General features: G+C 34.7%; 1 protein-coding gene across 1 annotated transcript; it reads left to right on the plus strand.

The window, feature by feature from the left end:
- The first annotated feature begins 5,445 nt into the window (after positions 1-5,445).
- LOC134855027 (uncharacterized) lies at positions 5,446-16,155 on the plus strand. Its single transcript, XM_063871409.1, has 6 exons — positions 5,446-6,077; positions 12,243-12,340; positions 12,520-12,615; positions 14,241-14,410; positions 14,929-15,116; positions 15,952-16,155. The coding sequence occupies exons 1-6, from the start codon at positions 6,019-6,021 to the stop codon at positions 16,019-16,021; spliced, it is 681 nt and encodes a 226-aa protein (XP_063727479.1). The 5' UTR covers positions 5,446-6,018; the 3' UTR covers positions 16,022-16,155.
- Positions 16,156-16,777: the final 622 nt, after the last annotated feature.

Genomic DNA, 16,777 nt, shown 5'->3' on the forward strand with positions numbered 1-16,777 from the left:
CGCTGGATAACATATTCTCTTGAAAAATAATTCAACTTTAAATTAAAAAGCTTAAAAAATTCCAAATAAACAATAATCAGAGAAGACTTGTTTTTGAGAGAAGGACCAAACCAAAGAAACAAAAGACAAAACACCTACCTGACACTAAAGAAAAAAAAACTTTGTAAACAAGTAAAGATTCTACTCAACGATTGGCTCGTAAGTATACTTCAACTGGTCTTACCCACCAGTGGTGAGCATTCTCTACAGCCGTCCTCATCAACTGCGCTAAAGCCACGCTCAGAACACAAGCTAAATTTTAACCTCTAAGGCGGGCAACTTTTTAAAATTACCGAACTAATTGAAACGCTTTTGCGAAAATAAAGATCATATCTCAAACTGAATTACTAAAAGTGCAGATATAAAATAAAAGGGGTATAGCTTTCACTGCAAAAGAAACGAGCAGCAAAAAATAGATCAAAGCTCGACAACATTCCGACTATGGAATGGCAATTTATTGGTTTTGCTTGCCTCAGTCACATCCTTCGCAAAATATGGAGTACGAAGCTAATATTGCAGCAAAGGTTTCTAAACTCAAAATTACGAATGCTTTTCACTTGGCCTTTTACTCAGAGAAGTCAATTCATGTCTCCCTTCTCGTTCAATACGAACAAATAGTTGAGAATGCACGCACTCTCCCTCTAAGTTACAAAATTGACACTTCATTGGTATAACATCTGCAACTTTAGTACTCCATAGAGCTCAACAGCAAATTCTTTACTGACACAACCGACCAACACTCTCCTTAAAGAACCTAGAGGACTCTTCATCCATCCCTCACAAAAAACTTTTCTTTTAAAAACTTCCTAAAAACCGGATGGCTGGAACCAGTTCAAAAAAGTACTTTTTATTTACTGTTTATCACTGTAAAACATTTATTATTATTTAATCATTATCCATTATTAAAACATATCACAATTTGTAAAGCTGAAACTATTCATAGTTTCAACCAGACAAATATAATCTAACTTAGAAATCAGTTGCCTCTTTCTCGTCTCTAACCTTGGAGGAATACCAGTATATACTAGAAGTATTGAGACTAGGAAACATAAAAGTAAGATTAGGATTGGTGTTAGACTAAGAAGTTGCACGAAGCTATCCGGCTGAAAAAAAAGATAGTGTTTTAAACAGAATGTGTAGCTTGTCCGAAATTACTCTGTGAGAGGGCCACCCTGGACCTAAACTCAACTGATACTAAATGGCAAAAAAAGTGTTACCTTGGTAATAGAGGGGTCTTTATTGAAACTGAAAGTGAATCAAATTATTCAAAAAAACTCTCAATAGTTTCTTAACTTCTGATGAAATTGAGCTACAAACAAACCTAATTGCATTTTCATACTAATTTCTGCGCTTTTATGAAGGAGTTTGGGTGTTGTTTCAAAGTACAAATAGCCCATAGCACTCTTCGCATTCATATGCACATACAATCATTAGCAGGAGTTCCGTAACAGACAAACAAACAAACACACAAACACCACACACACACATGCACACACACACACACACACACACACACACACGCATACACACACGCACATTTCTTTCTTCTATTGTAAATAAAGATAGCTCGTGCTGTTTGAGACATCCACTTGAGTCGTGATTTCACTTACAGGAAAATATTCCGAAACAATCTCAATTTCAAGAAAAACTGATCTAAGTTTTTCACTTTTGAGACCAACTTTTACAAATCCGGTGGATATATGTGAATAAAAAAACACATATATTTTTGATTTTTGTTGTAGTTTTTTAAATTAGTTGCAGCTAATCAAATGATCTAATTCTCTGGTAACAAAAAAAATCAGAAGCAGAATTTTTTGTAAGAGTTTACATGAATTTTTCATATTTTTCTACTGCTGAAACTTAGTAATTAAAAACTCTAAATTGACATTTCGGCAATTGGGTTGACATTAGACCAACTTAGATTCAAAATAGTCATTGAAAATGGCTGAAAGTTTTTAATTATTCAAACTTGAAGCCCAACTTAGAAAGATGAAATTTACATTTTAAACACGAAAGTTTTGTCATTTTTGGATGTTTCTAGTCAATCATAAATTATGCTGAAAGTAAATAACATGCCAGCGTTTTTACAAATATTTTTTAGAAGTGAGTTTTTTGTTTAGCTTGCTAATTTTTTTGACAAAACTTCAATGTTTTGTAACCGTGTAATTTTTTTCAAAACTAGCCAAAAATCAGTTTTTTTTTACAATTAGTTTTTGTTAATTCAAAAATAATTTGTTGAAACTTTGCGCTAATTTCCATCGTTGTGCTAAGAGATAGTTCGCTCAAGCATTGACCCTGCATTTTGGTGTAATTTTCCATTGAATGAAAGGAGCTAAAAATGGTTCTTTTAGCTTTCGCTTCAAGAACCTCATAATCTTTTACTCTTTTCTCCTGTTTTTGCTCTTATCAAAAATTATAAACTGTAAAAACAGAAAACTATTTTTACACACTGAAATTAGCCAAAATACCAACTAGCCTACAACTGCAACAATTTAATGGTTCAGAAAATGTATGCAACGAAAAACGTATCACACTAGGAGGAGTAAGCAAAAATAAATCCTTTTCACATTAAAAATGTATATCATGGCATATGTCACTATTTGAAAATTGCAGTAAAATTGGGCATTAAACTTTAATATAGGCAGACCTTCATAAAAAAGGCTTGAATGATTTATCAGTTATGCTTTTGTGTTTTGGCAGTGAAATTTTAAAATTTTTTTCCTGCCGCATTTTGAACTTTGTAATTGTTTATTTGCTTATGCAGCTGATTTTGCCAAGCTCTTTCGCATTTCTGGCATATAAATGAATCTATTTATGTTTCTCAAAAGCAATTACCTAAATATATAGAGAAAATATTTTAGTTTTTTAGAGTACATTTAAGATTGATGAGCCCAATAAATCAATGTTATTATTCTTTCGTTTTGAAACTAAAATTATTAAACTTAAGCAAACACGTTTTGAAACGAACTTTTTCTATTTAAAAAATTAAAAATTCCTAAATCTGAGTCTTTGTGGTAATCTTAGGCTGCTGATCTAGAGATTTTGTGGTCCCGGGATGCTTTCTTATAATTTTTTAAATTTTTTGTTCTCTCGTTTTTGTTTTTTGAGTTTTTTGTTATAAAACTTAAAATTTTTTATCCTTCTCAAAACTTCCTGAAATTGGAAAAAAAATACGTTTATAGTTAATCAGAATCATACCTCTTAAACCTTTTCAAACCACGGTCACCTACTTATTCAAACAAAATTGATAGTCCCATATTTAAGCAGGGGCGGATCTAGGATTATCTCGAGGGGGGGGGGGGGGGGGTGCAGAATTTCAAAAAAATTTCTAAAATTTTGTGGAGATTTTTTTTAGGTCGACCAAAATAATTTTTCTAGCTCTTCTCCCAAAGCACTAAAAATTCCCTGTTTTGGCCAAATTTTTTCTGCCGCAGGTTAAATTTTGATAAAACAGGCCAAAAATAGCGTTTTCAGGCACTTTTTGGAAAACTTTAAACAAAAAAATGCGTTTTTTCGGCGCGCGGTCCCCTCTAAAAGTTTGGAAGAGCTTTTATATGATATATCGATTAACCTGTTCCACTTATTTTTTGGGTACTTGATTTTCCGAAGAAAAAATTGACAAACGTAACCAACTACAAACTACTTCACCACTTTAAATTTTCGGAACAATAACAAAAGTTGTTGACCACAAAACGTGAGACGATGGGCAAAGGCACCAGCGGGATGGAATGGTTAAACAGCACCTGTTTGTGCTCTACAAACTTCATCACATGTACGACCTGACCTCACCAACTAGTACGTGTTTGAGAGGGTTGGTTTGGAAATGCTGGGAGTCCTTAGTTAAAAAATTGAGTAGGCAAAAATTAAATAGAAAATTCCATTTTAAATTATTTTAAGTGTACTAACTATTGTTTAATTTGAAACGAACAATCAATTATAAACGGTTTTCTTATTCATTTTGTTGTAAGAGGACAATATCAAAATCGATAATATTGATAATATTTTAGACCACAAAAATCCATTATAATTAATTTCTATAGGTTTTTATTCGAGGTGCGTTTTCAGGTGGTATTGAATTTAGGCAAGGTTAACAGTTAGCTTTTTCTTGACAAGAAGAAAGACACTTTTCATTTATCCACTGCTTCTCGCCAACAACTACCCGCTGCTTGCATTGAAAGAAAGGGCATCTACCCACTATCCTAGATTTTCACGAAAAAAATACCCGGAGTCAGAAAATTTCTGCAAAATAAACCCAGAAGTTTGAAGTAAAATCTCAAAACGTTAAGCTGAATTCATGATGACGTTGAATTTTTTACATTCCTTTTTTTGTTTATGATACTGTTATTGAGAGTTGTTTAACTCTGCGTTTTGTAACTGTTTTTCTTTTAAAAAGAGGGTTGCAAAAACTCCCAACAAAAACGTGTCCAGGCCAGGTGTTGTCATTTATCTTGCAGGTATGATCAGGTTCAGTTCAGGCATGATCATGTATCCTGCAGACATGAGCGATCTCAGTTCAGGTATGATCATTTATCCTGCAGGTATGAGCATGTTCATCTCACGTATGATCATGTATCCTGCAGGTATGAGCATGTTCAGTTCAGGTATGATCATGTATCCTGCAGGTACGAGCACGTTCAGTTGAGGTATGATCAGGTATCCTGCAGGTGTAAGCATGTTCAGTTTAGGCATGATCATGTATCCTGCAGGTGTGAGCATATTTTCAGTTAGCACACCTAACGCAGGTCTGATGAAGGTATGTGCAGGCAGAAAATAGACATGCTTCAGATCTGCTACAGACATGATATTTGTATGATTTTACAGTGTCCAGATATGTGTATGATAAAAAAGTTCGCAACGGGTACATAGGTTATAAAACTGCAATTATCGAGTAGTAATTATTGTTTTTTTCTTAATTTGATTTTTTTGTGTTTCCACTATTCAATAGTATGATTATTTTTTGTATTTCTTTCTCTGCTATTGGAAAAAACTATCTGCATTTTGAATGATCTCGCAGTACAATTTTGTTAATTTTGCGCTTTGATGGGTAAGTCTCTGCCTCCTAGACTTTGAAGTTTTTACCACGAATAATTGAAGTTTTTACCACGAATCACATAGCGAAACTGAAATAGAGCTGTAAAGGTAGCACAAACATCATGTTGAGCGCAAATGTTTTATCTGTATATCGAGGAAAAAGCAAAAAAAAAAAAACAAATAATTTCCTTTCTCTGAGGCATGGCATGAATACATTTTGCTTTTTCTCACTTATGACAGGTCAGAATTGTCAATAATGATGGCCAGAATAATGACAATTTGAAAATCACTCAAACGACTAATTAGTTAACTCATTAAGCATGGCGTCAGTAGAAGTTATCTGCTGTGATGATGATTGTCAGCTGGAGGCATGTTACCACCAATTTGAAAGCTGTTGGATATCGACGACGAGCGCAAATTACAATTTTTTAAACAGACCAGCTTTTGAGAAGACACCTGGCTTAAAGTTCATAAATTATTAGCAAAATGCTAATTTTTTTGTTGAAGGCACTAATTGTTAAAATAATTTGAAAGCAATTTTGCATTTGAAGCATTTATTATTTATAAAATCAACCACAGTTGGTTTAAAGGGCGACACGTTTTGGCCTATTTATATTTGGGGTTCGTTTTGAAGAAAACTCAAAAATATAGTGCTGTTCAAAATTTTACTTCCCTAGCGATTGTGTTTTTTGTTCGTCTGCCACCAGTCTAAAAACATCATAAATTATTAAGCGTTCTATATTTATTTGTTTTATTTATTTCTAATTTCTCTATTTTGCATTGGTTTGTTTTTGAGACTGCGACCAATCGTCTGTTTCAAAATATTTAGTTTTAGCATCTTCAGAGTCTGAAATCAATTTTTTACCAGAAACAGCAAGTTTTAGAGCCACTTCTACTACTTGATTCAAACAATTGTCGCAATCTTTCTGATGATTGTAGAGAATTCAAATGGAGCTAAGCAGTCTTTTCAATTTCTACATCTTAGTTCTGATAGCAGCATTTCGCAGGTAAAGTTTTTGGTGTTATCGGCTTTAACTTATTGTTCCGACTTTCGATACGAAAGTAACGGAATATTTTTCAAGTCTTGTCGTTGAATTTATCTCTACATGATTCTTAAAACACCGGTGGTCTGATTACAAAATAATAAAAAAAATGTAATAATACGAACATTTTTTGAACAAGTTTAGATTTGCTAAGTTTAGATAATTATCCTTTGAAATAACAATTAGGAGAACGCCCTTCGTCAACCTCCATTTTTTTTGGTATGAATAAATTGCCTGGAGCTGCGTGTAAAAAACTTCAATCTGATTTAGCAAGAACTCATAAAAACTAAAACTTTAAAATGGAAGAAAGTCGCGTTATCTTTATTAACTCTAATCATTTTTCATGGAAAATTTAAATTGCATCCAAAAGTGTTCTCTCTGAGGCAAACTGCACCAACCCGACTAGCAGGTTTCAGTGCAAAAACTTGTTACATAGCGTTAATGGTGATGATTTTGCTTAGACTCTAGAAAAAAGTTATGAACATTTTTTTTATAAGTTTAAGAAATTCTATAACTTTTGAAATGAAAAACTGTTTTTTATTGTTTTTTTCTTAAGTGAACGAGTTAGAACTTAAATGTCAGATTCAAATCTTGATTTATTACAAAATGAGCGGATTTTCAGTTTCCTCAATTGTATATATGCATGCATATTTGCTCCAACTGCTTCAACTTTTGAAGAAAGTGACATATTATTCAGGCTTGGGGCGAAAAATTGTTTTTTTTAGATCATTTTAGACTTTTAACTGACCATTTTTGACAAAATTTCCTAAATCATAGGAACGATATCAAAATTTTGAGCTTGAATTCAGATAATTTTTTTTTATTATTTTCTGAAATTACGGAGTTTTAGAAATCGCAAATTTGTCTAGGTTTTGATCATTGGACCCAGTTTTTCAGTTTTCCATTAGGTGCGAGAAATATTTTGGCCTAGAAATCATTCCAAACTGAATTGAAGCACTTCAATTAATTCACATAAAGTGTTAGCGCATGCAAAATTTATAACTTTAAGCTGGGTATAGGGAACAACTTAAAAGAAAGAAAAAAAGTGGAAGTTGTTTTGCATTTTAATAATGAGTTTGAACAAAAACTACAAGACACACCTGGAAGTACAGTTGGAAAGTTCTAGATTCTTTAAATAAAAGCGGTTTTGTTGAATGTGTATTCATTCAGAACGTAAAGTTACATTGTACGTTGAAAGGAAATGAAAACTTGCTTTCAATGTTTTTAATTAAACATTTTTTTCCTAATAGCATGACATCGCAATGTATCAAAGTCTAATATCGCAAAGTGGTTTTGTAAAAAAAAGGCTAGAAAAATTCGGTTTTTGCATTTTTCGTTTTTAATTTGAAAGTTTTTTTAATATCAAAAAATGTCTGTCGACTGTAGTTTTATCTGCACAAGTTTCTGCGAGTAAAATCACGTTTTAAAAATTAATTACACAAGCTCAAAAACTCAAAGTATGTGAGAAAGATTTTTTTAAATGGATTATAATCCAAAGTTTTTTATATCATTAAAAACCAATAAATTTAATTATAATCTGGTATAATCCATTAAAAATGGTTTATAATCAAAATGTTTTTTTTTGGCAAAATAATCCAATATAATAATCGTTTATAATGGATTTTTTGAGAGGTTATTGAAGAGTTTGCAAATTTTGCAAGTTATCTCATTTACTGTTTAGTGCAGTTGTACGACTTACGTTTCATAAATTAAAATTTTTTCACATGAGATTTTTTTTCAATTTATTTTTCTCAACTTTTTTTAATTAGGCAGCTTAATATTTTATTTAACTGTTGTTTTTTCCCTTTTACCATCGCCATAGTAAAAAATTGCCATTCGTCCACTACCCCCCCCCCCCCCCTCCCCCTACTACTACTCCTCGCTGCCCACTACCCCTCTTCCCTCACTTGAACAAGAGGGGTATTTAATGGTTAAAGGCGGGGGGGGGGGGGGCTGAACTACAGGTAACAGGACTGTTTATACACCCAAGTTGGGGGGGGGGGGGAGGGGTTAACAAGGAGAGGGGGTGTGGCGGGGGTGGGTTTGGGAGTTGGGAGTCATGGGCGGGGAAGGATTATAAATGAGGTAGTAGTGTTAGGGTACGTGGTGGGGGTAGGGGAGGTGGTGAGGGTAAAATGTGCAGGGATTAATTAAGAATTAGGGGTGGGCTGGTAAACTTGGAGCGGGGGAGGGGATGGTGGTAGGGACGAGGAAAACTTTTTTTGAGTTTTTTTAGGGATAAACATTTTAGTTCGGGTTCTAAATTAGCAGAACGTTGATGATTTTTTAACAATTTGGTGTCATTTTGATGTAATTTTGCAAACTTCTGATCCAATTGTTTCAAGCATTCAATTAGCTGTAAACAATTTTCTACAGAAACAAAATCGAATTTGACTGATTTTTAGGGCCTAAAAACTCGATTATGTTGTCAAAATAATCGATTACAATGGATTTTAAATATTGAAAATAACCGATTATAATCCCCTAAAAATCTATTTTCATGGTTGTATGGGTCATGAAAATCGATTATATGATAAATGTTTTGCCGATGTAATCCATTATAATCGATTATTCACCATTAAAATCCAGTGCGGGTAGGAATTACACAAAAATTAGAGCCGGTTATTGCCGGTTAACACTATCGGCGACTTTAAACCGAAGTTTTTAATTTATAATTATAATTTAATGTGTTTTTTGCGTAATTTTTTTGTAAATTGTTTTTTTTTTGATGCGAGTTGTTGCGGCACCCAGTTCATGCGCTTTTTGATTTTTTCTGGCTTTGTGCCTGTTGCTTGAGCCGCAAACCATGTAGCTCTTAAATTGAAGTAATTTTGAATGCAAATTATATCATTTAGGGATTGACCGTTTGTGTGTGGAGTTAGACAATTGCAGTAGAAATTTTTTTGAACAAGACTGCTCTTAACAGGGCGAAGCCCTGATTGTTCCGACTACCTTTTAATGTTTTATGGAGCAGTAATAATATTAAAAAATTAAAAGTAATAAAACAAAAAATGAAAAATTTTTTTATTAAGTTTGAGTATTTTTATGAAAATCATCCCCCCTACGCCATATATCGCGCGTTAATTGTCTCAAATTGGCCAAAATGGCATTCTTTAAACCCCCATAACTTTACGAAAAATGATCACAGGTGAAATATCTTTTCAAATTTGAGCTCAAGACAACATTGCCTTTTGAATGATATAAAAAAATTCCGTCAAAAATGACTAGTTAAAAAGTCGAAATTTGTCTGAAGAAAAAAAAACCCACCCCGAGCACAAATATTCCGTTACTTTCGTATCGAAAGTCAGAACAACAAGAAAGAGAGCAGTAGGATTTTCTATCCTGTCATTCTAATACGAGCAGTCTAGTTCACTTTTCATTAGCGTCTCAAACCAAAAAGGCTTCAAACAATAATCGAAACAAAACTGCTGGTATCAGAGCGAAGCCCTGACTATTCCGACTGCCTTTTAAGGTTTTATGGAGCAGTAATGATATTAAAAAATTAAAAGTAATAAAAAAAAGAAAATTTTTTTTATTAAGTTTGAATATTTTTATGAAAATCATCCCCCCATACACCATATAAAGTACAAAAAGATAGATTTAGCTCCTTGTAACAAATCAATTATGGCAAATAAGCTTCCTTCAACCAATTTGGAACGATTTTAAGACGGATTAACTCTCCGCTCAGGCGTTAATAGCGCGAAATATATCGCGCGTTAATTGTCTCAAACTAGCCCAAATGGCATTCTTTAAACCCCCATAACTTTACAAAAAAATGATCGCAGGTGAAATATCTTTTCAAATTTGAGCTCAGGACAACATTGCCTTTTGAATGATATAAAAAAATTTTGTCGAAAATGGCTAGTTAAAAAGTTGAATTTTGTCTGAAGAAAAAAAAACCCACCCCGAGCACAAATATTCCGTTACTTTCGTATCGAAAGTCGGAACAACAAGAAAGAGAGCAGTAGGATTTTCTATCCTGCCATTCTAATACGAGCAGTCTAGTTCACTTTTCATTAGCGTCTCGAACTAAAAAGGCTTCAAACACTAATCGAAACAAAACTGCTGGTATCAGGGCGAAGCCTTGACTGTTCCGACTGCCTTTTAAGGTTTATGGAGCAGTAATAACATTAAAAAAATTAAATTTAATAAAATAAAATGAAACACTTTTTTTTTCTAAAAATTGAAATTTTCTTTGAAAATCATCCCCCCACACGCCATATTAAGTACAAAAGAATATATTTCGCTCCTTGCAACAAATCAATTATGCCAAATAAGCTTCTTTCAACCAATTTGGAACGATTTCCAAGACGTATTAAATCTCCGCTTACGCGTGAATAGCGCGACATATATCGCGCGTTATTTGTAACAAATTGGCCCAAATGGTAACCTTTAAACCCCCATAAGTTTACGAAAAATGATCACAGGTGAAATATCTTTTCAAGTTTAAGCTCAGGACAACAATACCTTTCGAATGATTTGGTCAAAAATTAGCTAGTTAAAAAGTCGAAATTTTTCTGAAGAAAAAAAGCCCACCCCGAGCACAAATATTCCGTTACTTTCGTATCGAAAGTCGGAACAACAAAAAGAATATTTGTTACCAGAAAATTACGCTCAGTAGTAGGAGAACAATGAATTATAGTTGTCCTTTTTTGTCTGTGTTTCTGTTAGTTTTCAGCAAAGAGTAGAAAAAATTAATTAATTAAAGCACTTCAGTTTATGATTTTCGGCTTTGAAGTCTCAGTTCAGTCCCTTTGCTGTGGAATTTTGACGTTTTATTAATTGGAGTAGCTTGTTAATTCAAAAACACTTATGATGCTGTAATCATTAATGTTCAGTTAATTGAATAATCAGTCAAGAGATTTTTTAATCTTTGATCTGTATGCAATTCACCATTCATTTCATTTCAATTTTAACAACTGTTCTCCAAACTAATTTTCATTTTCACAGACTGCCAATCTAACTGAAGTTTTTCAAAGAGAAATTCCGTCTCGTGGTATCTATGAGGAAAACTGTTATAAGTTTTATTAGTGTCACATTGAAATAAAACTCGATGATGTGTAGACAGTACCCATTTAATTAATGATTGAAAATTATACTGTTTTGGTTTGATTACAGATTGAAAATCCGATTCCAGTTTTATATAAAATGCTGAAAACTTTTAACTTTTTAGCGTTGTGTTTTTTGTTTCTTCAAAATGGAAGGTAAATTTCAAAGCCAGATTCAATCCCGCTAGTTTAAGCCCAGACAAGGTTTTTTTATGTCAAAGATAATTGAATCATTTTTTTAAAATTTTTATTTTGGCGGTCATGCAGATTTTAAAATTGTTTATTTGTTTTACTTTCAAAAACAGATGCACCAACAAAAAGATAACGGAATCTAGTGTTTTTTCCATAATTTACCTCGATTTTAATACTTTTTTTGGTGAAATGACGACTTTCATAAATTGGATAAGAATTACATGCACTGGCAGGCAAGATGCCAAAGATAAAAACCAACAGTTCAACAGTTTCAATCATAACACTGTAACGGGCAACAAAAGACAACTCGCAAAAATTATTGACCCGAAAACTCCCAATTATTAAAACCCTTTTCAACACACTAATTATAAGAAGATTTGAATATACCGGGGATTACCAGTAGGGGCGGTCGCCGCTCTTCAGGGATTCGACCCCTGAATACCCAAAGGGTCCTCCCTTTGATAGTATTTTAAGACCTCCATTTTTGTCTGGCTGACCCTAAAATTTTTCTAAAAGTATCTTTGTCGCCAATATATACTATTTTTGAGGGGGAGCGCGCGCCAAAAAAACACAAGTTTTGGATAAAACTATTCAAAAAAATCCGTAAAAAATCTTTTTTGGCCTGTTTTTTCAAAAAGTTGCCTGCAGCGCCAAAGTTTGGCCGAAACAGGGTCTTCTTAGTGATTTGGGAGAACTCGGAAAATCAATTTGGTCGACCTATAAAAAAGGTTCACAAAGTTTTCGAATATTTTTTGAAAACCCGCTCCCCCCTCGATAAAATCCTAGATCCGCCTCCTGGGAAAAAATCTTGATAATGGCAAGTGATAATAGTGTCCGATTCAGTCCAATAGTGTAGTGACATAAAATTATGAACCAAACTGGAATTTAGATCAGTGCTCGGCGACTTCCAAACTGCTGTGATGCAAAAACATAATACGCACCGGACAAACGCTGGACTCACTCCGCTTACATGGAGCACGTCTCTAGGTAACATTCAAATATTATACAATTTACAACCATAATTAAAACTATTCATATTTTTTCTGGTTTTCCCAGAAGTTGAAAAAAAAATTCTCGCCACTTAAAAGTTCTTCTAATGAAGAAAATATTTTTGCAGTTTATAATTTTCCAGCAATTGTTTGTTTTAACAAAAGTGAGCCTTTTAGCGACAAAAGCGCAAGAACATACAGACAGCATCACCACTGATGCAACCAGCTGCAACATGCAACATTCATCTGGAGAATTCAGAAGCGATGGTCAAGGTGATCTTTTATTTTACCCACAGAATTTATACTGCAATTTGAGGTAAATCTAATAAAACTGTTCACTATTCATCTCATCGCTAGATTCAATTTGGATAAAAGAATACTACTGGGGATGTGAAGATAGAGGTTGTAAAAGATACTTCTTCCTTTTTTTTCAAATGATCAACGCTTAAGTGGCATCAGGGGCGGATTTAGGGGGAGGGGCGGGGGGTTGGACGCCCTCTTCCCTCAGGGATTCGACCCCCTGCCGACCCAAAGGGTCCCCCCTTTGATACTTTTTCAGAAATCCATTTTTGGCCGACCGACCCTAAAATTTTTCTAAAGGCGCCTTGGGCGCCAATATATACTAACTTTGAGGGGGGGGGGGGGGCGCCAAAAAAACGCTATTTTTTGTCAAAATTTTTCAAAAAGTGCCCAAAAACGGCTTTTTTGACTGTTTTTTCAAAAATTTGCCTGCGGCGCAGAAAATTTAGCCAAAATAGGGGCAAAACAGTGCTTTGGGAGAGCTCGAAAAATCAATTTGGTCGACCCAAAAAAAAAGGTCGTCAAAATTTTCGAATTTTTTTTGAAAATCCGCCCCCGCCCCTCGAGAAAATCCTAGATCCGCCCCTGAGCGGCATACTGATCAGAGCCTGATTCATTGATGCTAAGCTATGCATTAACGCTAAATCAGCGCTGAAATTCGCAGTAAGTTCAATCCGGGCTTCTGAAAACGCGTGAACAATTTTAAGAGACTAAGAGTACAAAATACAAAGCAACTCGTGCTTCAGTTGAGCTCACAATACTCGGTACATTGTTTTTTTTGAAAAAAAAAATTGTTTACAACATCCAAACAATATAATATAATAGAAGTTCAAGTTTCTGGACAGTAAATCGTTCTAATTGATTTTAAAATTATGGGAATTTCCTGGAAATTCCCAATTAGATGGGCCTATCAGTTGGTTAAAAAGTTAATATAAAAATCGAATACACGGTTTCCTCCTGAATTAAATTTTTTCCCAAGCTAAACCATGTTTTGAAACCAGCGAAAACACTTGACAAACACTTGGGCGAAATTTAAATTAATAATCTGTTGAGAATTTTTTACAGGAGAAAAGACAAAGGCGCAAAAAAAACTCGTCAAGTGAAACTGAAAATCTGCTCAAGTGTTTTTCTTGCTGAAGTAAAAAACACTTGAAACGCCAATTATTTCTATTTGAATTTCGAATCACTTCAGCAGCGGTCAAGTAAAAACACTGGAACTTTTTTCAACAGTGAGACCTATTTTATTATTCACCTCATCGCAATGCAGATATTTATCAGTTTGAAATTGAGCCTGGAGTTTTTTAAACCATCATTTAAACCATCCAGTGGTGATGCATTTTAATTACGCCTTCGCTTTTCACACGAAAAAACGGATGTTCAAGACCCGTTCGTTGCTTGAGGGTGAGGCAACAATATCCAACCAGGAAAAATGGTAAACAAAGATCGACTGTTAAACCCATGCTTGAGAATTGCGAGAAATGGTAGCAACTTTGTTTACCAATTTGCGTGAATAGCTGAACAACTCGTACAATGGTAATTTCCTTTGTGGATAAATCGTACTACATCAAACAAATTTTCACAGCTGTGTGATTTGAAAGGTGAGAACATCTACATGGCCAGTGGTGCTAAGACAGACGAGGAGCATGGGTTGGGGGCTTCCACTGTATGGTACAGTGAGATAAGCAAATACAAATACCCCCTTCTCACTGACCCCGTCAGCAAGTGGGACTTCTGCGTCGACTGGACTAAAGTCGGACACTTCTCCCAGGTGAAAATATAATAGTTGCTTATTTTGTAAGCATACAATCCAAATTGGGAGGAACCAGTTCTCCCTTCTGGTCTCTTTTTTGTCAATGATGTAAAACCCTTTTTAGTTTGAACCGTTTCTTAGAGAAACTTCACTCTACTCATTCCAGGAACTGGAACTGGTTTGCTTGAAGCAAGTTAGGTTCAGCTCAGACGCAGCCATATCTTACATGTAACCTTAGGTTACATGAAGTCCTGTAGGAATCTTTGGCCACATTTAGTCTCGCGCTCCTGAGCTAACGTGTCCACTGCATAGACATAACGTCCCTATACAGCGCCAAAGTAGATACTTTTTTTGATGGTAAAAGGAGATCGATTCCATCGAATGCTTTTAAATCTGTGTTCGGCCTACTGACTCTAAAAACGTGTCACAGCGCGTTCGGTTCCAAACTGCGAAAATGTCATCTATCGTTTGCTAAAACTAAAAAAGTATTGGGGGGGGGGGGGGGGTGGGGTTCGATCGATTATTTGTTCCTTTAGATGATGTGGGCAGATACAACTGAGATTGGCTGTGGCGTGGGCCAGTGTGTCTTCAACGGAAACACCTTTGTCACCTGTCACTATCTCCCAGCTGGCAACATGCGAGGTTCATCCATGTTCGCAGAGGCAAACTACAACCAGCTGATTGCCAGTGGAGAAGAGTTGGCCCGGTGCAGCGCCTGCAAAAGGCAAGAAATTTCGAAATATTTACAATAGAAGTATCCGATTCGTCTACAAAACTGCAAAAACACATCGGAAAATCCGTTTTTAATGGGATATTTAACATATTAACAGTGGCGTGCGCAGAAGTTTTTTTTAGGGAGGGGGGGCGTTGTTTCAAAATTAAAAAAAGCCCCCCGGCGCGTACTCCTCCCTCAAATTAGTTATATTGGCACCAAAGGGGCCTTTAAAAAACGCTGAGATTGGTCAGTGAAAAGTGGATGTTGAAAATTTATACCAAAGAGAGGACCATTTGCAAAAATTTAGCAACCAGAATCGAGGAGAGAAGGCGGTTTATCAGCAAAATTTATAGCTCGTTTTATCATTTTTTTTTCAACATATTAACAAGACTTATCCTGAATACGAAGTATGCTGGCTAGGATACTGGTTTTTTACAATTTTAAGGTGACTACTATGCCAAGAAGGTTTTACATCATGAAATAAAAAATATGAATTATGCGTGAGAAGAAAGTAAGCAAATAACAAAAAACTACACTACTTAAATTGCAATAGTTATGCATAAAAGATAATCAAAAAGCGCGAAAATAGGTCGGGTAAAATGTTAGGTAAAATTTCCTTTAATCAAAACAGGTTACAGAGAGTTTATTGTTTGACATTGATCTCTGACATTGTTTCGGGATTCCAATTCACGGTCGAATATTCTGTAAAAAACTAGACATCACTTGGAATCCCAAATCACAAAAAAATACATGTGCTCTGTTATTTAGAGTTTTTTTGCGTAATTGCTGCAAAACTATTTTGGTCAGAATAATTTGTTTGGATAAACTTTGCTGTCCATTTCAGAAACTTGAACTGGTTCGCTGCTCTTTTTGTGGTCGCTGCATCTCTCACCAAGTTCAACATGTGGCGATAAGAGGATAAAGAAACCGCAGAGATCATTGTCACAAAAAAACAGTCAAAAAACAGTGGCAAAACGCAAAATCAAAAGATGTGAAACGAAAGAAATACTCGTAATTGAGATTGAAATGAATATTTTCAAAGATTGTATAAATAATCATTGCAAAAATTCTGAATTTAATTTTTTTTGTTTTTGCTTATTAAGAGATAAGACCAGAGGCGCATCTAGAATTTTCTCAGGGGGGGGGCGGATTTTCAAAAAAAATTTTGAAACTTTTTTGTCGACGTTTTTTTTTTAGGTCGACCAAATTTGTTTTCTGAGCTCTTCAAAGCACTACAAAGACCCTGTTTTGCCAAAATTTATTCGCCGCAAGGCGTTTTTAGGCACTTTTTGGAAAAATTTTACCAAAACATCGCGTTTTTTCGGCGCGCGCTCCCCCTCAAAAAGTGCGCCTTTAGAAAAATTTTAGGGTCCGTCACCAAAAATGGATACCTCAAAATAGTACAAAGGGGGACCCTTTAAGTCGGCAGGGGGTCGAATCCCTGAGAGAAAAACACACCAGAAACAGAGCATTCTCATGACCTCGCAACCTCGGTTAGGCTAAATTTAACTGGAGCGTTTAAACTACTTGCAAACTTTTTCATCTTTGAATTCTTGGTCAAAATATTAACCAGCTCATTTTTTCGTGTTTTTCATCTTAACGTTTGCTAAGGTTTCAATTAGATTTAAAAAAGGCACATAATAGGAAAATGAGGATCAATTTATTGCCAT

This window comes from Symsagittifera roscoffensis, chromosome 1 (assembly GCF_963678635.1).
Source record: "Symsagittifera roscoffensis chromosome 1, txSymRosc1.1, whole genome shotgun sequence".
Lineage (NCBI taxonomy): Eukaryota > Metazoa > Xenacoelomorpha > Acoela > Convolutidae > Symsagittifera > Symsagittifera roscoffensis.